The following is a 27,091-nucleotide window of genomic DNA, read 5'->3' on the forward strand; positions in this document are numbered from 1 at the left end:
CTGCGGAGCGAAGCATTTTATTTGTTTTTTGTAAGCACTTTTAGGTTTTTACCAGTAATAAGTATTTGCATACAACAAACTGGATCCAACATGCTATTTTTTTAGTTGCATTGAAAAATATTAGTTTGTAACTTTGTTAACATCAAAATATTGGTATGCAATGTTATGTAACAATTTATAACAACAAAACTTAGTATTGTGAAACAAGAGTTAAGAACGGTAACTCACTATTAATGTTACAAATGCATTGAAGGAAAAGAACTCTCTTGGAAAATAGTGGCTTTCTTCTTGTATTTTTGGGGTAAAGATTGCATTCATGCAATCAAAGCACTTATGTGGCTGGCTTGATATCTGTCTCTACCTAGGTTTATCACTACCTTTGTGACAACATAGTAAGTTGAACATTCTTTAGATCATATATAGCTAATATCATGCTATTTGTTATTTATATGTTATACTCAGATATTCGAGTTACAAAATTAAGTGTATTTGTATAACCTTACTTGTCAAGAAAACAATTTTATTAAAAATTGCATAAGTTGTATATTATGTTTGAATCTGTTATAAAAATAGGTTCAACAATTATAAACAAAGGAAGATAACTCTAATTTAAAATATATCGTATGGCTATATTGAATTTGAAGTTCATATCAATGCAAAATGAAAGCAATCTTTACCCTTCAGTGCTCAGATGCACTTTGATTGTATATGATGTCATTTAAATTTCAAGAAAATGCTACAAAGAATATTAAATCTTTGATAAAAATGTTCTTTAATAACAGATTTCTCCTTTGACAATTCTTATTTGTAAACAATCATTTTCCCCAGATCTGATCTATGTATAAATTTGTAGTAACATTCTATATAAAGATCTGACTCAATCATTTATTTAATGTGTATTTTATATTGTAATCATAATTGTGTAGAGGTAGTCGGTCATATTCTGTTTTGTAATCATAAAAGTTTAGTATTGTCAACAAAATTTGAAATGTCATCTTTTGAAGAAAATAAATGTCATTTTTATGAACAAAACAATCTGTGTCTTTATGCTATTCTATTCTCTCTGCCAATTCTTCTTAATTCGTTTATATACATTGTCTAGCATTATTAAAAGTCAAAGAAACATGATTTTGGGAGTGTAGATTGCTCAATGTTGAATTGTATCCCATAGTCACCGACTGGTTCGTTGTATTTAACCATCTTTTCTACATGTGTTTGTTAGCTCTAGGAATGGCTCATAAAACACTGATCCAGAGAATTACTTATAAAAATTCAGTTAAATCTTACATCTAGAGGATTACATCCAAATGTTCAAACAATTCTGATTTAGGTCATTTCCTACATCACTGAACCGAACGTTTACATCCGAATGTTCAAATAATTCTCAGTCTGGTTAATTCCTACATTACTGAACCAGAGGATAACTTCCCAAGGTTTATGTATATAAGGTTAGTTGCTTATTCCCATGAATTGATCCCTGCTTTAGAGGATAACTTCTCTATAGACAATTCTAAGTTTAAGTTATCTGAGGTTAAAAAACAATAGAGTATTACTTCTGAAGGTTCAATTAGTAGCTAGTTAGATTAGTAGCTATCTATAAGAGATAACAGATAATAAAACAATTTACATGGGGCACAACCAATAATCAGTAAGCCTATGATGGACTGAAACTGGTCAGACAATTATTCATTTGAATGCTTTTTTTCCCTTAGAGTTGGTGTATCTCCTTTTTAGCTCACCTGGCCTAAAAGGCCAAGTGAGCTTTTCTCATCACTTGGCATCTGTCGTCGTTAACTTTTACAAAAATCTTCTCCTCTGAAACTACTGGACCAAATTTAACCAAACTTGGCCACAATCATCATTGGTGTATTTAGTTTTGAAAATGTGTCCGATGACCCGGCCCGCCTACCAAGATTGCCGCCATGGCTAAAAATAGAACATAGGGGTAAAATGTAGATTTTGGCTTATATCTCTGAAACCAAAGCATTTAGAGCAAATCTGAAAATTATTCATCAGGTCAAGATCTATCTGCCCTGAAATTTTCAGACAAATCAGACAACCCATTGTTGGGTTGCTGCCCATGAATTGGTAAGTTTCAGAAAATTTTGCAGGTTTTGGTTATTATCTTCAATATTATTAAAGATAGAGATAAACTGTAAACAGCAATAATGTACAGCAAAGTAAGATCTACAAATAAGTCAATATGACCAAAATGGTCAATTGACCCCTTCAGGTGTTATTACCCTTTAAAGTCATTTTTTAACAATTTTTTGTAAATTTTTGTTATCTTTTACAAAAATCTTCTCCTCTGAAACTACTGAGACAAATTTAACCAAACTTGGCCACAATCATCATTAGGGTATCTAGTTTAAAAAATGTGTCCAATGATCCCGCCTACCAACCAACATGGCCAACATGGATAAAAATAGAACATAGGAGTAGAATGCAGATTTTGTCTATTATTTTTTTAACTGTTATAAATAGAGAAAATCTGAAATGAGCAAAAATGTTTAGAATAATGAGCTCTACCAATTGTCCATATACATCAAAACTGTTAGACAAATTCTTATAGGAGTTATTGCCCATAAATGACAAATTTTACCATTTTTTTCATTTTTGCCCTTTTACCATGAAAACTATGATATTTAGAGAGAAACATTTTTTTTCCGTTATGCCCTATATGATTTAAATTATAATAGATCAATAAACACTTTAAATCACAAAAATGATCAGCAAGGCAAGATCTACAAAAAATGTATTAAAAAGTGAATTTTTGACGATATAATAGTAGACTGCCACTCTTCATAGGAGTGATTGCCCTTAAATGAGGATTTTTTTTACCCTCTTTTGTGTTTTGAGCAAAAACTAAAGAAGATAGAGAGAAACTAAACAGACAAAAACAGTTATACAAGATCAACAAAATAGAGATTTTTGTCATGAAGTCTATTCTTGTCTACAATGTTGGAGAATGTCCTTTGTTTGATGTGCACATAGACCAAGGTGAGTGACACAAGCTCTTTAGGGCCTCTAGTTTTATCCATCACACTTTCTTTTTAACTTCATTGGTTAAAGGGAATTCATCAAATGCAAGTTAGATTTCTTATGGTTCAGACTGTACTAGCCAAAAAACACTATTATCAACCCATTGGCCTGTGGTAATATTTATAACTGAAAACCAAAAGATTTCAGTTTGATTAGAAGAGAGAACTAGTCAGAGGGACAAAGTGTCCCTATAAATGTAGGCTCCAGCTAAGAGCTGCAACTTTATCTCTCTAAACTAGTGGTAAAACTGTCCCCACACTGGCTAATAAAAGGGGCAATCAGGGTCTTACAAAAAGTTCTTATGGTTTGGACTATTATCAGTCACAAAACCACTATTAAAAACTAAAGGGACTATAACTGATACTCAAGAGATCACAGCTTATTAGAAGAGAGAACACAGTCAGGGGAACAAACTGTCCCCATAAATATAGGCTACAAATCGAGGGATCAATGTGATCCATCTAAACTTGTAGTTAACCTAACTCCACACTGTTTTACAAAAGGCCAGTCAAGGCCTTACAAAAAGTTGTTATGGTTCTGTTTTGTCTCGAAACAACAATCAACAAACAATGTGCATGTGGTAATATATATAATTGAAATCCAAGAGATAGCAGTTTCATTATAAGCAAGAACTAGGTTAGAGGCACCAGAGACATATAATACAAGAGATTCGCAACTCTAGTAGAGTCTATATAACAGCCAATGAAATGACGTGGCCACCGGAAAGCCGATTAATCCGATGGATTTATGGGTAATAACCCGTATTGTTGTGTAAAAGGTTCTACGCCTCACGATTTTTCTAATGGATAATGCCGATACCTTTCACAGCTAAAGCATGCAAGTATATTTAAAAGTTACAAAAAACTAATTCTAATAATTTGTTATTGATAAAATGTGTTCTAATGATGAGATTAATCAAATACAAACAACGTTAAAACTCGGCCCATTTTACTTCACCTATTGCCGTAGAAACCATTTGATCTCCCAATTTTTTTTCTTAAAACTTGAAAATATGCTAATAAATATATAATTTTATGGGCCAATAGTACTCCCAAATGTTGTTTCGTGAAAATAAGACTATTTTCGTAAAATTTGATCCAACAATGTGGCGATTTTTTCTGATTGATACCCGAAATTTTTTATTAAACTGGCTAAATATTGAAATTGTTCATGGACAAATTTCCTTAAATCAGTCCTTCTTTTTTGTGCACTATGAAATTTATAGCCTGCATTTTGTTAGACATTTTATTCATTTTTCATTCTGTTTATAGCAAAGTTGTTTATTTTCTCCTATTCTAAAGTCATTGTTTTTTTCTTCTTTTTAGGGTGCCAAAGATGAACAAATGCAGTAAATTTACAAAAGGAGTAAAATTTTCCTAGTAAAGGAAACCTTCTGCTGGTTGCAATATTACGAATGAGCTTCATATGCATCTGTTGTCGTTTCAGACTACGCTTCTCGTTCAAAACATAAACCTAATTCATTTTTAAATTAAAATCGTATTGAGGACATTTCAGTGGTGACTGCAAAAGATATATATATATATTTGATAATAAAAGATTTTATTTACACCAAGGATTTGTATATGTATACACATATGTATAAACAATCTTACTTTTAAATTGCCATCTCTTTACCCCAGAATAAAAAGACAAAAACCGCTACAAATGATTAAAAGACAAAAACCACTACAAATGATTGTCTCGTGTAAACAAGGTTATAAAATACTTTTTAAATAGCCTCCGGGTTGCTTTGATGTATGACCTGTGTTTTTTTATAGATTTTTTGTTGCTTCGAGGACACACATATCCATCTATGTATGCAGTATTGTCAATTGTTTTTGTTGGTGGGTCTCTCGCTTATGTTTTCGCCCTTTTCACTATCAACAAAGAGTTCGTTATCAGTTTATTCAACTAGGAGTATATCTAAGTCGTAACTATTAAGATTGTCATCCCACGAAATTAAGATTGTCATCCCACGAAATAAAATCGGAATTTTCCATATTGCGTGCACATGAATGAAGCTTTATTCAAATGAGAAATTAATTGTAATTTTCTTAAATATTAATTCTCAATACACACTTCGAACATGAAGAAACCATAAATTTACCGACAATCATTTAAAAAAAAAAACTCAATGCAAGCCTATATGATAAAACTGTCGTAAACACTTAGAAATCAAACATTTACCGACAATCCTACAGAAAAAAACTCAATGAAAGCCCAATAAATGAGGAATATAAAAATAAATAAAATTTTAATAATTTATAAATATCAAGAATAAAAAACAAAGCCTATCATGATTAACAATTAATTAACAAATAAATTAAGTTTTTTTCCATATTAATTAATTATACATTTTGTGACTTGTATTTTTGGAAAGAGTGTGGACACCTGTGGTGTGACAAATTCTTGTTTACAAGGTGTCCATTAAAACTCATTATTTATAACATGTTCGTGATTTACCTGGTCATCGAATAATTCAAACCTAATATACATGTCACACTGTGAAATTATGTCTCCGAGACAGGTGTATATTCAATAGAAACCCATTATGTAACTATCAAATAAAATGAACTCTGACACAATTTATCAAGTGTTAATTATTTAATATCAGTTTTTTTTTTATACAATATCAAATTATGTCTCTTTTTCAATAATACAAATCTAAAATCAAAATTACATTAAAATAAATAATTATATATGTACTCAAATTATATTTAATTAATTATGATAAATTTAACACTGAAACAGTTTATGTTATGCTTAAACAATCGTCCTTACTTCGAGTACTTTTAATACTTTTATTAATGACTTTATTACCTAAGGAGATCTCGCGAGGTTTAACTAGTGGCCGCGTGTTATTACGGGATTTCGCCGAGTTGCGAATCTCTTGTATTATATGTCTCTGGAGGCACAAACTGTCCCCATAAATGTAAGCTCTAACTCAGAGCTTAAACTTTATCTCTTTAAAACTATTAGTAGGCTAACAGAAGACTCAATAGGTGTCTTGCACAAAGCCAAACACAATCAAAAGTTTAGAGAATTAAATAAATGGGGAATGTGTCAATGGGACACAGATGATGCCACCGCTTGCATATAACGTTATAAAGGGACATAACTCAAGAACGGTAAAAGTGACGCTACCCGATTCGTACTTGATCTGAGTTTTGTGGTAATAAGCATTGTGTATTAGTTTCATAACATTTGGTTGAGGCAAACTTAAGTTAGAGAACGGAAACGAAAAATTCAGCATTTTTCCATTTGTAAAGGGCCATAACTCTAGAACAGTAAAAGTGACGCCATCAAAATTCAAACTTGATCTGTGTTTTGTGGTAATAATCATTGTGTATAAGTTTCATAACATTTGGTTGAGGGAAACTAAAGTTAGAGAACGGAAACCAATTTTGGGACGGACGCACGCACGCACAGACGGACAAGGGTAAAAATTAATACCCCCTCCGCTATGGTGGGGGCATAAAACAAGTGCACTGCTTCTTCTATATTCTATGCTTTTCAAATTGGAGTTTCGACTCTAAAGGAAAGCCCTAGCCACAACCTTAGTAGTCAATCATGACTAAAAGACAGAGTTATCTACCATGTTACCTAAATGTTACCATGCATACAAATCACAACATGCCCATTAAAGCCTAAAAGGCTTATTATTGAGTCAACTGGCTCAAAGGACCATGTTAGCTATTACCATCACTTGGCGTCCGTCATGTTAAAAATAATTTTAAGCCTGAATCTCTGAAACTACTGGGTCAAATGTAACCTTTTTCCTGAATGTTCCTCAGGGAATCTAGTTTAAAATTTGTATCCAGTAATTTGATTCATCAATAAAATGGTTGATGTTGCTTAAAAAAGAACATAGGAGTAAACTGCAAAAAACTATGATATATAGAGAGAAACTGTCAACAGCAAAAATGTGCAGAACAAGAAGACCTACAAATAAGTCAACATGGCATAAATCGTTAATCAAACTGCATGAAGTTGTCATGCTTACTATAAGTTTATTTCGCAGTGATTAAAAATGGTATGATACTCTATTATGAATGCAGAAAGGTACTGCAAACAGTTTGAAAGAGATCGTCAATCTTTATATTATCTTCACTTTCATCGATCAACCTTCAGTTTTAATTTCATCATCACTTTAGTTTTCAAGTTACTAAAGTAATATGGTCTGTGCGACGCTTGTCAACATATATGTATATTTGTTCCTCCTAAAAGAAGTTCCTGTGGAAACTTTGTTATAAACAATGCTATACAATGCTATAGTATATATTCCTGTTAGAACATATATTCTACATCCTCTATTCCGTAAGGAATAGATGCTGTAATATTTCTTCTGGTGGAAATAATATTCGAGAATAATTTTAACATTTGGAATTAATATTATAAAGAAACTTATATTCCATGACAGACACAATCATTGTAGATGTATATTCCTGTCTTACAGAGGTCACAACCCTGACATCATTTTCACGAACCACTTATAATGTTCATCATAAATATAAAAATAAGGAGATGTGGTACGATTGTCAGTGAGACAACTTTCCATCAGAGACCAACGGTCGAGGTTGCAAACGACAAAAGGACACTGCACTGCCTTCAACAACCCATACTGTATAATGAGCTACAAGAGGCCTCAGCATGCCATACTGTAAAACAGTACAAAAAATGTAATAATACGGTCTCATCTATATTAAAAACAACAAACAAACAAAAAATAAGACTGAGTTACAGGCTCCTTACCTGGGAAAGACACAACAATGAATGTGGTGAGGTAAAACGTGTGTGAACACTCAACTTTCCCCTAACCTAGGACAGTGTTGTAATACCACAACCTAAGAACAAACTATTAAAATTATATTGAATATTTTAAGGAGGAAACTAACCTAGAGTAAAGCATGACCTTGTGCAATGCCAAAATATTAGTATTGACATGATGTAGAACCATAATTGTTCATCACTGTGTAGCAATACATGTTAAGTTATGTTTTATTTCTTTTTTTAAACAAAATCAATGTAAGCACCAATAAAGGCAATATTAAAAGATCTTACTACAGTGTTAAAGTTATAACCTTTCAGGACAACTTTATTGAAAGGGCCAATAAGTTTATATGGATCATATGGAAGTTTGCGGGCTCTATAAACGACATTACTTTAAAAATCCCATTTTTAAAAAGATTTATACAGGTACAACCAAACTTCCAAACAATATCTTTGTATCGATGAAAGAATTTGGTAAAGGTTTAAAGTAATTTGTGGTAACAAAATCCCTGCATTAAATTTATCAGTTACATAAAGATCACGTTCATTGAAATCTTAAATGTCTCTTCATACACTGTCATAACGAACGAGTTGGGGAAATATATATACACACCGAATGAAGGGGTCACTGAAACATATCCGTCCTGAAAAAAAACACACAAAGAGGAAAATCGTGTCATTTGTGATAATTTTGTGTATAGAGTTTTCTGTGTGAAACACAAATATCCAGAATATCTAAAAAAAAAAAGGGGGGGCAAAAATTGGTGGTGGTCTCCGTCCGTCCATCGAAAACACATCTATACTCAGAGATCGTTTGTTATAACGCTCTCATAATTGGTAGGATTGATCGTCTTCATATTCTCTCGACCGTGCTGTACTGTCAGTTTGATTTGACGATAGTTTTATGGTAGTAATGGGACTTTGACCATCTTTTTAGCATTGTAACATGACACTATGGGAACGCAACTTCTCTGAGTCCGTTCTATAGAAAGTTCTCATACTTGGTAGGATTATCTATCATCATGTGCAGTTGAACATATTGTACCACCATTTTTATTTGACTATTTTGACAGGAGTTATAGGACTTTCACAATATATTTAGTATTGTGACAATAACACCCTGTGAACCCAACTCATATCTACGCAACTCAGAAAGCTTCCATGCTTGGAGAAATGTTTGTCATCACGTGTATTGATTATATTATACCGTCATTTTGATCCGACCGTTTTTGCTTGAGTCATGGGACCGTGACTCTGACTTTTGATTTGAGTTTTGTGGCAATAACACCATGCGAACGCAACTCCTATATGTTAGTTTTACAGTTTTTCAGAAATCTCTCATACTTGTTAGTATTGTTCCATTATGTGTAGTTGACCATATTATACCGACCATTTTTACAGGAGTATTGGGACGTTTTTTAAGTTTTGTAATTGTGTCACCTTGTGAACCCAATTCCTCTGTGACGGTTTTACAGAAACCTATCGTATTGGTAGGATCGGTTGTCATCATGTGTATTTGGTCATATGATTAAACTGTCATTTTGATCCAACCGTTTTAAGGGAGTAGTAGGACTTTGACAATTTGTTGGAATATAGTGACAATAACGCCTTATGAACGCAACTTCTCTGAGAACGTTTTACAGAAACTCTCATACTTAGTATTATTGTTTGCCATCATGTGTGGTTGACCATATTATACCGTCATTTTCATCCGACCATTTTTACGGGAGTTATGGGACTTTGACTTTTTTGGGGAATGGTAATAGTGTCACCTTGTGAAAACAAATCCTCTTAGAACATTTGACAGAAAGAACTCATACTTGGTAGGAGTGTTTGCCATCATATTGTACCGTCATTTTGATTTGACCATCTTTATAGGAGTTATAAGATTTTTACCATATTTTGACTATCGTACCACAATGCCACATTGTGACTCACAATTAAATTCCTCCTCATTTATACAGCGCGCGAGGGACATTTCTCTACGGCGAGCAATCTTGCTGTTGTTAAAATATTAGTTCCCTTGGGTAAATTTCCGCAGTTTAATTAGAGACTTCTTGATTGCTTAAAGGAACAATGTCATCATGGTAACGATAAATGTTTATAAATTTATCCATTAAATGAAATTTAGACGGATCTTTAGTGAGTTTAACCATAAACTGTGATAAATATTACACGATCTGCTGTTAAAGGGGCACAATTGGTGCCCATAGGAATATCTACAACATGTCGATAAACTTTGTTGCCGAAACGTACATTGATGTTGTCCTGTAAGTATATCCAAAGTGTTTGCCTTTTCATTACATAAGAAGGCTTACTATGAGTTCCGGCAAATAAATCTGCGATACCATTTCTCAATCGACCTCTTATTAAACTATTAAACAAAACAAAACTCCGTCTGTTAAGATTATGTGGATGTGGGGCGTAGAGAGTCGACAGTCTCAACAGTCAACTGAATAGAAAGGACTATAAAAAAACATGCAATTTATCTTAAACATCCAAATAGCTCTTTACACTAAAAAATAAATAATTCTATTATTTCCATATACTTCATTACAATAAGCTAGTAATTCTTTTTTCTTTAACTGCAGTCAGAGAAAGTTAAAAGTAATGAAAGATTAGTTGTAGAACGCTTACTAAAATCCCAGATGTAACCACATTTTGGGTTTTTATGTATTTTAGGTTGCCAATGCATGATAGAGACTTTCAATTGTTCTGATGAGGCCTTTAGCTGGATATGATTGTCTACTATTTGAATCTCATTTGAGCTCACGGCTTTGACAGTAGAAAATGTATAAAACTTCCTCCGTGTATCCATACCACCACCACCACATTATTGGATGCTTTGTCTGCAGGTGCGAACACAAACGCTTTGCGAGAACTAGCATGCTATTTTTTATTCTATAAATTCCTGTATTCGTAATCCTTTTATTAATATCTAAATTATTATCGAAACGTGATATTCGAATATTCATGATGTTCATACATTTAACTGTATAAGAATCAAGTGATTTCTTATTAGTTTCTCCCGTTTACAACCATTTTTACAGTTAAAACTAAAGAGCATCTTTAATGAACTGGCGAAAATCGTTCTAATTTATATTTGATATATAGAGGACAGTATTTGGTCTTGAACGATGTTGAGGTCCGTATGATTACATAGTCACAGGGATCATATCTATACTTCGATATTTCACAGTCTCATGTTCAATGATAATTTTCTATATTGACGTCTAATGTATTTGACCAGTTATTGAAAATTAAACTTCTTCTGTGAATTTTTTTTTATATGCATACGAAATAATGGGTGGCTCTATGTTATCAAAATAGGGAGATATAAGATTTTAAAAGGTAGGGTCATTAGATACACTAGCAGATAAGTTAATAAGATCAATACCTCTTTTAATATATTTTGTTTTAAGAAAAGGTGTTATGGTCGACTAGAGGGGAATAGCCTGTGGTGACAAATAGCTGTAATGATACACGTTCACCTATAGAGTGGACATCAAACGAGTTTGCGTCACAATACTTGACTGAAATATACAAATGAGTATTTCACCCAGTTTGCATATTGATTGATGTCTATCATTGTTCTTAGATATGGATAAGAAATCATCAAGTGTAAATTTAGTTCGATGTTGAATTCGTTTTTTGCGAATGATTTGAACTATGACGACGTTGTCTTTTATCAACAATATTCAATCATAATGTCAAAAGAGGGATTTTAGATATGTTACCCTGTCCCATGATATTGTCATGGTTTATTCGGTGTCTTCCCGATTGTTCCACTTTTTAAAATTACAGGTAAAAAAGTAATGAAATTTTGTGGGACAATCGGGAATATGTTTGTGGGACAATTGGGAAGCTTAAATGTGGGACAATCGGGAATTGTTTTGATAGTGATTAATTTGTTTGTATAGGGTGTAGAAGGAATAGTTACAGGTAAACAATCAGTGTACAATTGAAGTATCATCAATCAAAGAATATAATATTAAGTAAAAAAACATCACATATCAATTTTTCATCCTGTCTTGTGCAAAGTCATTTATTTTCAGTTAATACCAGGCCAAGTTATTCATTTTCAAAATCCTCCTCCCCTCCCCCTTTCGAAATCAAATGGTCGTCCCCTTATTGAAAGCTAATGTAAGGACGTCATCAATAGTCTTAGAAAAGTATGATCATAAACATCGTTACCGTAAAAACTAGGATTCTACTATTACAGCATGTTTTACTAACTTACTGTATTTTGTAGAAAGTCTTTGAAAAAAGGATTATACATTCTGTATATGCCTGTCCCAAGTCAGTATCGTGCCGGTATTTGAGTGGTTGTCGTTGGTTCATGTTTGTCATAATTTTTTTGGTAAATTGTTTAGTTATTTTGGCTGTTAGTTTTCTCAAATGAATTATATAAAATTTTCCATATCGGGGCATTTTATAGCCGACCATACTGTATGGGCTTTCTCATTGTTGAAGGCCATACGGTTGCCTATAAATGCTTACTTCCACATCTCCTTATTTTTATATTAGACAACTAGTACTACATAAAATTAACATTATCAATGTTCCATGTAAATGAGGAAAGGTCAGATTAACTCTGTCACAAAGACATGTACACCCTGCTACCATTCCATACACCAAAAGTATTTGACCCACTATTTATAGCATCTGAGATATGGCCTTGGCCATTGAAACTTAACCTTGTTCATAGATCCATATAATAAGGTCGAGGTCATGTGAACGATGATGTCTGACGGACATGTAGGCATTGCAAGGATACCATATATTAGACTAGTAGCCAAGTATAGTTATCCTAGAACTTATGATAAATGAGACATTCACATGACGAAAACAAGCTATACAGTTTTTAGCAGTCACCAAACCATGAACATGAAGTCAAGGACAATGATTATATGACAGACGGGAACTTCGTAACACAATGGATCTATATACAAAATATGAGCCATCCGATTCCTCTACCCCCTGAAATATAAAGCTTTTCAAATAGTTAACGGTGTTGCCGTCACCACCATCAGATTGTATTCTGTATGATAAAGAATCTTGTGTAAATGGCATCTGACTTCACTGGTAAAAGTGCAAAGACTAGTGGAAACATCTCTCCATCAACTAGTGCGTGTATAGTGTACAGCGTAATTAAGTTTTAAGTTACACTTTTCTTTAAATTGCATGGATTATATCTTAATTCATTTTAAAAACTTTCGAAAAAAAATTTAAATTAAAATCACAGTATTGATATTTGTTTTATATAAATAAACGTAAGCTTATAAATATAACTCATAAATGTTATATTATTTACTCAAAAGTGCATTAATCTGATGATATACCAAAAAAATCATATCTTATGCTTTTATAAAATTTATATTAAATAAAAGTTTGAACATGCAATAATTAATTCTTGTTTTTCTAGCAAAACAAACAATATATACCTTGTTTATTTAAGAACATTTTACTTCATAAAATAATGTGGGACAATCAGAACTTTTCATGTGGGACAATCAGAACTCTAAAATTTTAAAAAGTGGGACAATCGGGAATAAACCGTTTATTCCCGATTGTCCCACTTTAAATTTCAGAGTTCTAATTGTCCCACATCAAAAGGTCTGGTTGTCCCACATTATTTTATCATGTTAAATGTTCTTAAATAAACAATGTAATTGTTGTTTGTTTTGCATTTATCAAATTAAAATTAATTATTGCAAGAGCATACTAGTAGATGATATCAATTTTATTAATATAATATAACATTATTGACATTTTACTATGGTTCACGATTTGTATTTTAGTTTGTTTTAAATACTTAGTTTATATATTTGTATATATAGTGTCTCATAAGCCTATTTAGGCTGGGCATTTGTCTTATTTTATTACTGTACAATGTATATCATATAAATAATCTGTATATAACTTTGTAGACAAATATGTGACACTTTAATAAAATAAATTATTATTATTTATGAATTGTTGGGTAAATCATCAGTTAAAATGCACTTTTGACTAAATAATATAAGTTATAAAAGATTTCTATAATGCAAAGTTTAGTTGTTAAACAAATATGAAGATGAGAGGAGACAACCAATATCTAGAGATTTTTATTTTAAAAGTTTTTATTCAAATATGCAATTTTCCCCCTCTTTTTGACGTATCAAGTAATGAGCATTCAGACTAGAGAGTTGGGAGACTGATTTAAAATGGAGAAAATATACAATCACAATGTAACATAAGCAAAACCTATTAAGTAACTTATAATTAGAATTTAGATAATTCAAACAGTTAGAGGGCAAGGCCTTAATCTACTTTCTCACTTAGGGAGAAGAGGTATATGGGGCGTAGTAATGTCACCAGTGTGCTCTGAACAAATAGAATTTCATTGAAAAGAATGAACGGATAGCTGTTAAATGTCCAGTGGCAAGTTAAATGCATATTCAAGACATATTGATAATAGATGAATATAAAATCTAATTTGAACTATACCTACACACTGAGCCAGAACTGTAACGTGTTTGTTCACAAGATAACAGTCCACATGGAAGTCATGTCACCCTAAACAGACACATTGTTCTAACTCTTGGCTGACCAGTCTTTGCTCTAAACTCTAAATGCTGCCTGCTTAGCAGATATGCAGCAAATATCAACTTCCAAGTCTTTGGTCTGACACGGCTGGGGGATAATTGTTTTTTTTTTATATTGTTAATGTTAGACCAGATATCTATAGAGTTGATGTAGCTGCACATCATTTCGATTTTATGATTACGATTTTTTTATTTCAAGGATTTTATTATGAACAATTTTTCCTGAAAACCTTTTCCAATTTTTGTCATGAACTGAAAGTTTACTTGGACAATTCTGTGACCAGACTTTGTATATGGAATATGTTTCACTTCTCTGCTTCGTTAGTATACATTTACATCACACCTGCCAATTTAAGAACAAGTCTCATCTTTTATTCTAATTTTATCCCTGATACTTCTAAATGTTTCCTTTACATATGTGTATCTTATTGTTCTCTGACTTATTGTTCTCTGGCTTATTGTTCTCTGGCTTATTGTTCTCTGGCTCATTGTTCTCTGACTTATTGTTCTTTGGCTTATTGTTCTCTGGCTTATTGTTCTCTGGCTTATTGTTCTCTGACTTATTGTTCTCTGGTTTATTGTTCTCTGGCTTATTGTTCTCTGGCTTATTGTTCTCTGACTTATTGTTCTCTGACTTATTGTTCTCTGACTTATTGTTCGCTCGCTATTTGTTCAGTTTACAATTTATGTTATTGGAGTCTATTGTATCTTCTATGAAGTTAAAATATATTTAGTTTTTGTATTATATTGTTTTTTATTTATTGTTCGATCTTTAAATAGTAGTTTAACAAAATATCACAATACAAAATAAAGTAGTAACAAAATATCACAATACAAAATAAAGTAGTAACAAAATATCACAATACAAAATAAAGTATGTAAATACCAACTTTTTCCATGTTTATTAAACATTTTATAAGTTACATTGATTAATTATACCTATATTTTTTTGATACACGAATAAATTACTATCATAACAATTCCCGATTGTCCCGCATAATTTCATTCCCTTTTTACCTGTAATTTCAAAAAGTGGGACAATCGGGGAGACACCATTGTCATTTAGACCGAGAGAATATGCTGTATCCAAGAAGGCTCGCAAAATTTTACCAAAACTTTCAAATAGTTTGAGATTGTCCTTGATATTTCTGGACGGTTTCGAGTAATTGGAATTTTATGAATGTTGTGTTTATGTTTTTCTGAATACTATTAGATCAAACTTTTGAAATGTTTTAGGTCTGTGGAATGGTTTAGATGTGCTTGTATTCGTTTCAAAAAATCATTTACTATAAGTACTAGGTCAACTTTACAATTTTGTGTATATCGACTTAGTGTAAATTGTACATGACTGCCTAGACGAAAGGGAATCTCATTTATGAGCTAGTTATCATATACGGCCGTAAAGGCATTTACGAAAAAATTATCACATGACCTTGGTCCTATTTTTCCAGTTCGTAGACCAACGTTCAATTTCCTAATGTGGTCAACAACCTTTGGGCTTCAGAGTTATTGTAAGGTTCACATGACTCTCTGACAAAGGTTATGTAAGTTTATCAATGGCGCCTAAGATCTGAAAAGAATTACTTCACAAGGCTGACAGTAACCTCATTTTAAGGGTTAATACAATTTCAAGATTAAGTTAATTTCTATTATAATTTGTCAGCTTTTACTATAACCATACAATTCTTTTTCAAACACATAGGAGTATGTCCTACCAAATCAACTTTGTATACAAAGCGAACTATGAACGTTTTTTAAATAGTTTCTTATATATTCATTGACTCATTTTGTAGTCTTACAAATTCAAAGTTCTATATTTTGTCCTCATAAGTACTCTTTATACTGAAACTTTATAGTGCTGCAACCTTTTAAACACAGTTCTATACTAGTATGTTTTATTTAAACAGAATATCTTTTTGTCTTTGATGTCAGTATAATCGTGACTTGTTTTATATTTATAATTGTAAATCCTGTATTGGATCATCAGAAGTAACATTTACAGTGGGTTTTAAAAGTATTACAAATTTTATAAATTTCATTTTCACATTTTTGATGCGTTTAAATCCTCTCAGTATAATACTTGACATGAAACAGTCATGTGAGTTAAATTCTAAAAGATTTAATACATAAATAGTATCGGCATATTTATGCATTGTATTTTGTCACGACTTTTGAAATGTATTCATTCTCTGTTTTCTTTTAAATTTCCAACGTAAGATCAGACAAAAATGTGACTTGATGTTCCTAATTAAATACAAAAATAGGGCGGTTGGAAATTTTCCAAGAGAGAAAAAAGTAGAAAGTTTATGTTTTGTTTTAGATTTTTAGATGTCTATGTTCAATTTATTTACAGCTTAACGGAGCTCCTTGCAACTTTCGGGTTGTCACATAGTTGGGCGTTTGTTCATCAAACTTTCGGTTGACATATAGGTTGGGCTTTTGTCCATCATGGCAGGTTGTATTATGACTAAAAGTATATTTTATGAATTCTGTTATATTAGCTGATTTATGAAAGAAATTTGTCACATTTCTTTTTATTCGTATTCAAACAAAAAAGATGCAAAATATACTGTGACTGATTCTTTCTGGAACTGAAGGAATTCTTAATTTTATTTAATTGTCGCTTGTAAATGACATTTTTCACTAGAAACGCGAAATTTAGTTGGTTAAAAATGCATAACCTGTTAGGAAATATATATAAATACGATGGATACCCATATATCCTTTGTTTTTCTATTATATTAACGGAGTTTGTCGCTCTTGCTGTGTGGAGGACTTAGAAAGTGTCCCCGTGCTTGGGGTGTATGCTCTTCTGTATTTTTAAAGTTATGGTGTACTAATTCTTAAGATGACTTCTCTTATGTGTACCACATCATTCTCTCAATTTTGGGCCAGTTTGTTTGCGGTGCATGTACTGATTTTGAGTCATGGATGGATGCCCCATATCTTTTGTTTTTCTATTACAAAGCGCTAACAATCGAATACTTATCATAGCCTTTGTTGGCCTTGAATCATACGACAGACGTGTAATGAAACCAAGACAAAGGAATGTAACATCTTAAAAGATGACGGATATAAATGTCTGATTTGTTAAATGCCTAAAGATACGTATCGGTTTCACTGGAGGGTAATAACTAGAAGTATGTAACATTTGTACATATCGCAAAGTCATGTGGGACTAGTCTTACTTATTTATTTATTTATTTTTTATTTTTTGTTTGTATTTTTTTTTCTTTTTTCGCCGTCGATAATGAGTATACAGAATTATAAGATATGGCAAAACAAAAACACTTGCCATATATTCATCTTTGGTTTTCAAGGGCGTCATTTGACCATCTGTTTAATATTTGATTTAATACCGGTTTCCTAGCATACAAAACGTGTTTCAGAAATAACAGTTAATATCAGGTGTGCTCGAGACAAAAGTTTGCATAAAAACCAAAGGGTCATAAGCAGAATAGCAAAACCCATAGCAGAATAGCAAAACCAGTCGGAGATCAATCTTCCCTAGTGTGGTTGCAGCCCTGCTTAACCATGGATTTAATTTATAGCTAAAACCCTCATTTGATCATCTATTTAATTTATAGCTAAAGCCCTCATTTGACCATCTATTTAATTTATAGCTAAATCCCTTTCTGCATTGTATTGCTAATAATGGTATATCAAATATAAGTCGGTGAAAATAATCTATATGATATCGATTTCCTAAAGCGTGTTTCAGAAATAACCATTTATATCAGGTGCGCTCGAGACAAAAGTTTGCATAAAAGCATAAGGGTCCTAAGCAGAACAGTAAAACTTTTCTAGATCGACTTTTCCTGGTGTGGTTGCAGCCCTAATTAACTGGGAAAATTCACAGAATAAATATATCATTTAAATCATGCCAGTAACGAATTAAACGACTACTGGGTAGATTATGATAGCAAACCAAGTGGTGCTGGCTCATTAAAGAACGTCTGGCCCTATTTTCAGCTACTGAAATGATATAAATGAGGGTCTGGATTCGTCGTCCTTAATTTCTGTATTCTATAATTTTTGGAGACATTTTTCTTTATTTTTAAAAACAACGCATTATTCTGTAAAATTCTCATGAAAATGATTTTACTATTAACATTTTCTGTAATTAGATGATTTCTTTATTCTCTACATCGTTTATTTCTGTAATCAGTATTACCTAATTCTTTAATTTTCCACAGTTTTCTGTATTCTTTTGCATCCTATTATTCTCTATTCTTTAAGGGGCTTCTACCAATACGCTTTATCCAGCATATATTGCTGGGGTATGTTACAAACACAAAAACAAAAACATGCCAAAAGTTAGAAAAAATGAAATACCGATACACCATAATAGACAGCTACACCGGTCAGGGCTGTAAATTAGGACTTATCTTAATAAGAGGCATTCAAATAAGCGAGGGTCTCGGGGACAGGCCACAAGAAGCTGAACAGATTGTTATGATTTATCCTGCTTTTTGCTTTTTGCTTTTTGCTTTTTGCTGATATACTTGGACTTGGTTTTAGAGAAACATTTTCGAACCTCAAAATTGGAAATGCATTCTACATAACTGATTATTTTGAGTATTCATATTAAATTCACATTTTGAAGAGTAAGCAGATCCTGCTCCACATGTGGCACGACATGTAGCACCCATCGTGTTGTTCGTGTAAGTACAAACCCGGTGATAAGTCTTATTCGGTAGGTCACATTCGGGGGAAAGGGGACGGGATTATAGTTTTGAACATATCCGTCGTCCGTTTGATGTGGTATGATTTCTAATGAAACAACTTCACACCAGAGATCAAATGGCGTAGAAGTAAGCAACTATAGGTCACCGTACTGCCTTCAACAATGAACAAAACTCATACCACATAGCGAGTTATAAAAGGCCCCGACATGACACATTTTATGTAAAACATATAAATGAAAATTAAATACGATATACAGCAACGGCAACTATATTGAATTACAGGCTCCTGGCTTGGGACAGGCTCATACAGAATGCGGCGCGATTAAACATGTTTGCTATTCACTTTCACGGTGCACTGTACGTATCATCAGAATATTGTTTTTATTTAAATTGAACAGTGTCATTTCAAATCTCAATCATTACAATCATATCACACTAATGTCGTTCTAGCTGCTTAATGACCTCGATCCGCCTAGTTCGCATACTCCTTTAAAATGTTGTAACACTAATGTCGTTCTAGCTGCTTTATCACCTCTATCCGCCAAGTTCGCCGCCTCCAATTTATGCAATATCAGTAGTTTTATCGAAGGATACAAACGTATTTTTATTCTTACTTGAAACATTTCGTTCTAGATGTTTGTGAACCGTAACTATCATTTGTTCCTTTTTTTCTATTATATACGCCCCCTTTCCTGCATTCCAAATATGCATAAATAATAAATACCAAAAGAAAAAAAAAATTTGACCCAAATAGGTAGAACAACTCCCATGATTTCACTAAATAAAAGGTCAATGAGAAACTATTTCACAGCTAAATTAACACCTTTCGTTCTAGCTATGCCATGATCCGTAACCAGTGGCTGAAAAGACAAACTATATTGATTGAAAATCATGAATCAGGGTAAATATAGAAAATTTAAACTCCCGTGTAAATATATCTTATGACTATATAACGGGTTTGTTCGGCTATTTAAAACCCAGTGCCGTTGATTTCAACAAGACAGACAGGCACGCTTCTATCATGGGGACACATCAACCCCAACTTCATACTCTTTGGACTTTTATACTATTGTGCTGTTTTACTGTTCCTGCTCGGACTGATGCACATGGGAGCGAAGTGTCTGAAATTAAGGAACAATTTACGAACAAGCTTAATGAGCTTATATACAACGCCAACAAAAGTTGTAAGTATAGATTATTTAGTAATTAGCGAGATAAAATGGAATTTGTTTCCTCCAAAACATGAAAATTGAAACTATCATTTTTAACAGTGACCAATGCGTCAAAAATTAAATCAAATTTTTTTGACTTTGTTTAACATACAAATGTAATTCAACTAATCCGTTTAAAAGTTCAGATTAAGTTACTTTATTACACTATGTCCACGTCTTATGACACGTGAGTGCATGTGTGTGTGTGTGTCTGTTTGTGTGGATATGCCACTCTCTTCTCTTGTCTAATCTATGGGGTGTTAGTCCCACGACAGTCAAGACTATTGAGAAAAAATTGGACGATTTCCAATTATATAGAAAAAAGGCAATAAAAAATATGCCAACTTTGCCGATTTGGCTTTATTGTATTTAGTAGCGTTTGAGGTTCCTGTTTGGTTACTAATCCAGCAGGATACCTACACCTCTCCTCGGTTTTTTTATTCGAGTGGTGGCATAACTTAATTTTTAGAGTCGGGTACATATTTTATTGCTTAAAGTGACCACTCCATTAAAGTTAAAAAGTAACTCCTTATTTTTATTATAGCGATTAACGGCTCCATATCAAGACATAGCCCTATATCATACATTCCGCAACTTCTCACTCTAAAGCAATAAACGTCTCCATGACAAGACATAGCCCTATATCTAACATTCCGTAACTTCTCACTCTAAAGCGATAAACGGCTCTATGACAAGGCATAGCGCTATATCTTACATTCCGGTTACTTTTCACTTTTTAGCGACAAACGGCTCCATAACAAGACATAGCCCTATATTTTACATTCCGTAACTTCTCACTCTATAGCGATAAACGGCTCTATGACAAGACATAGTACTGTATCTTACATTCCGTAACTTCTCACTCTATAGTAATAAACGGCTGCATAACAAGACATAGCCCTATATCTTACATTCCGTAACTTCTCACTCTATAGCGACAAACGGCTCTATGACAAGACATAGTACTGTATCTTACATTCCGTAACTTCTCACTCTATAGAAATAAACGGCTGCATAACAAGACACAGCCCTATATCTTACTTTCCGTAACTTCTCACTTTATAGCGATAAACGGCTCTATGACAAGGCATAGTACTGTATCTTACATTCCGTAACTTCTCACTCTATAGTAATAAACGGCTACATGACAAGACATATCCCTATATCTTACATTCCGTAACTTATCACTTTTAGCGACAAACAGCTCCATAACAAGACATAGCCCTATATATAACATTCCGTAACTTCTAACTCTGTAGAAATAAACGGCTACATGACAAGACATATATATATAGTACTAGTATATCTTGCATTCCGTAACTTATCACTCTGTAGTGACAAACGGTTCTATGACAAGACATGTCCCTATATCTATACTTACATTCCGTAACTTATCACTCTGCAGCGACAAACGGTTCTATGACAAGACATGTCCTATGTCTATACTAACATTCCGTAACTTATCACTCTGTAGCGACAAACGGTTCTATGACAAGACATGTCCTATGTCTATACTAACATTCCGTAACTTATCACTCTGCAGCGACAAACGGTTCTATGACAAGACATGTCCCTATGTCTATACTTACATTCCGTAACTTATCACTCTGTAGCGACAAACCGTGTTCTATGACAAGACATGTCCCTATGTCTATACTTACATTCCGTAACTTATCACTCTGTAGCGACAAACGGTTCTATGACAAGACATGTCCCTATGCCTATACTAACATTCCGTTACTTCTCACTATATAGCGATATACGGTTTATACCCTATATCTCACATTACGCTTACTCAACTATATATACAATTACCTTCCATTAAACACTTAAAATGATACTTACTATACACGAAGTATCGCTATCAAAATCTAACCCGGCGGATGCCCATTAAAACTTTTATTTCAATAAGTCATATAAGACTGAAGAATGTTTATAGAATAGAAGAGAAAGTCGAAAAATACTGTTACGCCTCTGTAAGTCTACACTTGAGAAATTGTAAAATGTAAGAAGCCTGAAATATATTTTTTTGTGTCGTTTGGTTGATGTCTTATTGCCTGGAACATATACTCCACATTTTCCATTTATATTTTTAATAAACACATTGTATTTTGATCAGTTCATATAAATTCGAGTTGTTTGTAGACGAGTTTTATGAACTCATTAAAATCTTCAAGGGGTTATGACATTTATAATGAGTAGATGCATCCCTTGGGTTCTGTGAAAAGAGAGGAGTTAAGTAGCTATGGATTTTAACGGAGTTCAAGGCTAATGTGAACCATCAACTTACATTAGATGTCCAAATCCAATGAATGTTCGTAAATAATTTATGTCAATTGCGCATAATACCTGGGACTATTATACTTAATAATCCCAGATAATACGCTAAAAAACAGATGATATGGGATATACGTCAATGAGACAGCAACTCAACAACACAGAGAAACCAAAAAATATCTTAAAGTCAACATTTTGTCGTTAACAATAGACATGTGCCTATACAGTAATCTCTAAATCGCTCCGTGTCTAAACAGATATGAATACATTTAACAGATACTCAAAAATATGTCATCCCCAAAAGACAAAAAAATATATAAGCTATCCTCGAATGTGACCTAGCGAATTAGACTTATCACCGGGTGTGTGCTTATATGAGCAACGCGACGGGTGCCATACGTGGAGCATGATCTACTTACCCATCTGGACCACCTGAGAACATCCCCGGTTTTTGGTGGGGGTCTTGTTGCTCAGTCTTTAGTTTTCTATGGTGTGTTTTGTTATGTTTTTTTGGGGTGTTTTTTTCCTTCGTTTTTCGTTTTCTGTCATGGCATTGTCAGCTTGTTTTCGACTTATGAGTTTGAATATCCATTTGGTATCTTTCGCCTCTCTTCTATAACAACCGATAACCGTACGTCAATGAGACAGCAACTCAACGACACAGAGGAACCAAAAGATATATTAACAGGCGCATGAACATGAGGTCTGGTTAAACCGGTTTCTCGAAATCTTAAACCTCCCCTTTTAATCTCAGTCCATGAATTGGGAAAATATAAAAGTGTAAAGTCAATTGTAATAACCCCATTAACAAGTACTTATTAACTTATACCGGTCTTAGCGTTGTATTGAAGAAACCCCCCTCCCCCAGCTTTATCAAATATTATACTAGTATTCTTACTAAGGTTTATACATCAAAACACTTTTGCAATGAAAGTAAATAAATGTCTTCAGAAATAAAACTTTGGTGTGACACAACTGGAATTAAGTTCTTATAATGATAATATTCTTGTGATATATCTTATCTCTATATTTTTTATAGAATTAGGTGAGTGGCTTGACTATAATGTCCGTGTCTTTCATAATGAATGTAGTGTCCTGACCATTGTCCATGTCTTTCATAATCAAAACTATATATAATAGTGGATTGATGGCTGTTCTTGGCTTTCATAATCAAAGTTATATGTAGTGGCTTGACCAGTGCCCTTTTCTTTCATAATGTATATCAGAATCAACATTGAAGTCCTTCAAACAAATTATCTTTAAATATGCCAGTTTTATTAATTCCCATGGTAAATATATAAGGTTTATACAGTCAAATTGTTTTGAACGATCAATTAAATCTGAGCACAATTTCTAAAGACTTTTTTCACACAAAGTAGACGTTCACTAATTTACATTAAAAGTGTTATTTTGAGAAAAAGTTGTTTAATTATGTACACAATTCAGTTAAATGGACATAACAAGGCCAGAAGGTTTTCATTGAACGTTAAGCAATACCTCAGAATCCTGAGAACGTCAAAATGTGGGACGTGATTACACAATGTAATAACTACTTTTCATTGACACTTATTCTTTTAATAGGTGTAGTTCATCTATAACCCGTTAACTTTGATGGATAGTGTTAAAGATTACTGACCTTAAGTGGCTTACCACTTTGCTTATTTTTTTCACGTTCTATTATATATATGTATGTATTGTATTCTGCTTTCTTAATTCGCAACACCTTGTGTCTGGGTACTTATTTTTAGTTTTATTGATATACTCGGGATATATGAGATTATAATTTTAATATGATATTCAACACTATAAAGATAAGAAGATTTAGTAATGAGACAAAGTTCTATCAACCAAAAAGATTTAAGCACATATATAGGTCACTAAACCGCCTTTAACAATTAGCAAAACCCATATATATATATATATATATATATATATATATATATATATATATAAGTCTAAAAATTTGCACAACGATACTAATATAAGATGGTATTATACGATTTTTAGACTTATATAATTTTTTCCTTATCTGCACAGTATCGTCTATTCTAGACGATCCGGTACATAGTAAATTTGCTGGTTGGTCCTTTTTATAGACTTCTATATATATATATATATATTTCTCGAATTCTTCGTCAATTTATCCCTTTCTGCACCCATTGTATATAAAAAAATTTAATCAACGTGTGGTTCGTTTGATCGCAGTTCTTCATTGGTTAAAATCCGATTATGACGTAGAATTTTCTTGCTTTCCTCACGAATTTCCTATTGTGACGGCATGAAAAAAGGCGACCATGCCTAATGACGTCACATAGAAAGAACACATCTTTTTGCAGATCATTCAAAAAGAAGGAAGAAGTTTGCCTGCATATTGTTTGAAAATCATTAGAGAAACAGATTCCACCACCAAATCTCGTGTAATACGATATTTATCCACTCTCGACAGTTAAATTTTAAATATTTAAAACGCTCGGCGAGCCTCGCGTTTTAAATTTGAAAATTTAACTGTCTCGAGTGGATAAATATCGTATCACACTCGATGCAGTGGTAGAATCTATATATATATAGTAAGCTTTGAAGTACTTGTACTTTTGGCTTTGTTTTTACCCCCTCCCCCCAAAAAAAATAATTAAAAAAAAACACACAAAAATAAAAGATAAATAAATAAAAACAACTTGAAGAACATTAATAAAAGATTATCTATTTAGATTATTACACATGAATAAAAGGATATGTGGATATACGTCAATGAAATGCACAGTAGCTACCCAAATGACAAACATTTTTCTCGTGTACATTATTTCGTAGTTTTAATTAGCCATGAAATCACAAAAATTGATACACTACGAATAAAAACACTTCAACAATATTTTGAATGCCCAACAACAACAATCAATGCACTGGTCCTCTGTTGTGTGTTTGTACGATCGACCCTACTATTTTATTCATTTTCTTTGTTTGATACTATTTTTACAACTCTTTCCTCTTGGTCACCGCTTTTTCTACAAACTCCTTTCTTTGAAGAAATACCATCATTGTTCAATAAAACGCGGAATTCATTTGTGTCACCGAACACTTAAAGAAATTGATCATAAGTTTTAATGACCTCTATGTCAAATTGTGTTTTTATTTTTCCATGTCACATACAATATATTTACAGTACATCATATCCGTATCAATCATATAAAGTTCTTATAATCCCTTAGTATCACAGTTCGATATTTACAACACTATATAATAAGATTTCAGCCACCCCAGTCTGTCAGTGACACAAATGTATCCCAAATAAGTCATTGTCGTCGTCAAATATTTATAATTACAAATGTATTTCTCAGCATCACGGTGCCAGTTAATATTTTCAAAGTAAGAGTGTTTTACAACCATTTTTTACTACCACATTAAATTTTTTAATGTTATATTGTTTTCTTTAAGCGCCACAATGCAATTTTTATATTGCCAAAATGTGTTTCATGAAGATGGCAAATGTCACAATGGAAGCCGTCATAAAAGAAGATGGAAAGGACGACTATTGTCGGTAAGTTTTTTTTTTTTCGATTTGACAATTAAATTATAATACAATAAAGTTGAATATTTTGATTTTTATTACATACGTTATTTTTAAAACTAAATTGTAACAAAATCGTTTTGAACTATCTAGATAAGTATGTATGGAGCAAAGTGTTATAGATTGCAAACAACACTTGATAAATTTCATTCGCCCGAATCGCCTTTCTGGATTTACTTTCATCAGGAACGCGCAAAGCCGCACATTTGAAAGAACCGAAACAGTAGAAGTTCTATATGACCAAAAAGAACCTAGAATTAAGAGGGGACGTTGACATGACAAAGAGTGATTTAAATCGGACTTGGACATGAAAAGGACAAGCAGGGGCGGATTCAGCGGGGCCGTGACGGGCGTGCGCCCCCCCCCCCCCCCCCCCCTAAAATTTGCAAAGCATGGGTTGTCCTCAGCTTAATAAAGAATATTTCGATAATTTTGCGCCCCCTAACCTAAAATCCTGGATCCGCCCATGACAAGTTAGGAAAGGAATTGGACATGAAAAGGACATGCAGGTTTAAATAGGACATGGACATGACATGACAGGATTTAGATAGTACGGGACATGTTTAGAGAGGAATTGGACATGACATGGACATTTTTACGGAGGACATGACATAGGATTGATATGGAACGTGGACATGCAATGACAGATTTAGTGAGAACGTGTGGTGTATGGACATGTCATGGACATGTTTAGAGAGGTTGTGGACATGACATGGACATTTTTAGAGAGGATGTGGACAGTACATGGACATGTTTAGAGAGGATGTAGACATTACATGGACATGTTCAGAGAGGATGTAGACATTACATGGACATGTTTAGAGAGGATGTATACATTACATTGACATGTTTAGAATGTAGACATTACATGGACATGTTTAGAGAGGATGTAGACATTACATTGACATGTTTAGAGAGGATGTAGACATGACATGGACATGTTTAGAGAGG

The 27,091-nt window shown here is 32.9% G+C and overlaps 2 protein-coding genes across 6 annotated transcripts in view; one reads left to right on the forward strand and one right to left on the reverse strand.

The window, feature by feature from the left end:
• The window catches only part of LOC127735930 (uncharacterized), a 502,702-nt gene that overhangs the window by 62,637 nt on the left and 412,974 nt on the right, over window positions 1–27,091 (reverse strand). The window lies entirely within an intron of this gene.
• LOC127735918 (uncharacterized) overlaps window positions 20,059–27,091 on the forward strand; it is a 108,185-nt gene continuing 101,152 nt past the window's right edge. For both annotated transcript variants that reach the window (XM_052246357.1, XM_052246358.1), the window contains exons 1-2: window positions 20,059–20,271; window positions 26,008–26,110. In XM_052246357.1, coding sequence (XP_052102317.1) covers window positions 20,109–20,271; window positions 26,008–26,110 — 266 coding nt within the window. In that variant the 5' untranslated portion in view covers window positions 20,059–20,108. The remainder of the gene's footprint in view (window positions 20,272–26,007; window positions 26,111–27,091) is intronic.

Source organism: Mytilus californianus, unplaced genomic scaffold (assembly GCF_021869535.1).
Source record: "Mytilus californianus isolate M0D057914Y unplaced genomic scaffold, xbMytCali1.0.p SCAF_3, whole genome shotgun sequence".
Classification (NCBI taxonomy): Eukaryota; Metazoa; Mollusca; class Bivalvia; order Mytilida; family Mytilidae; genus Mytilus; species Mytilus californianus.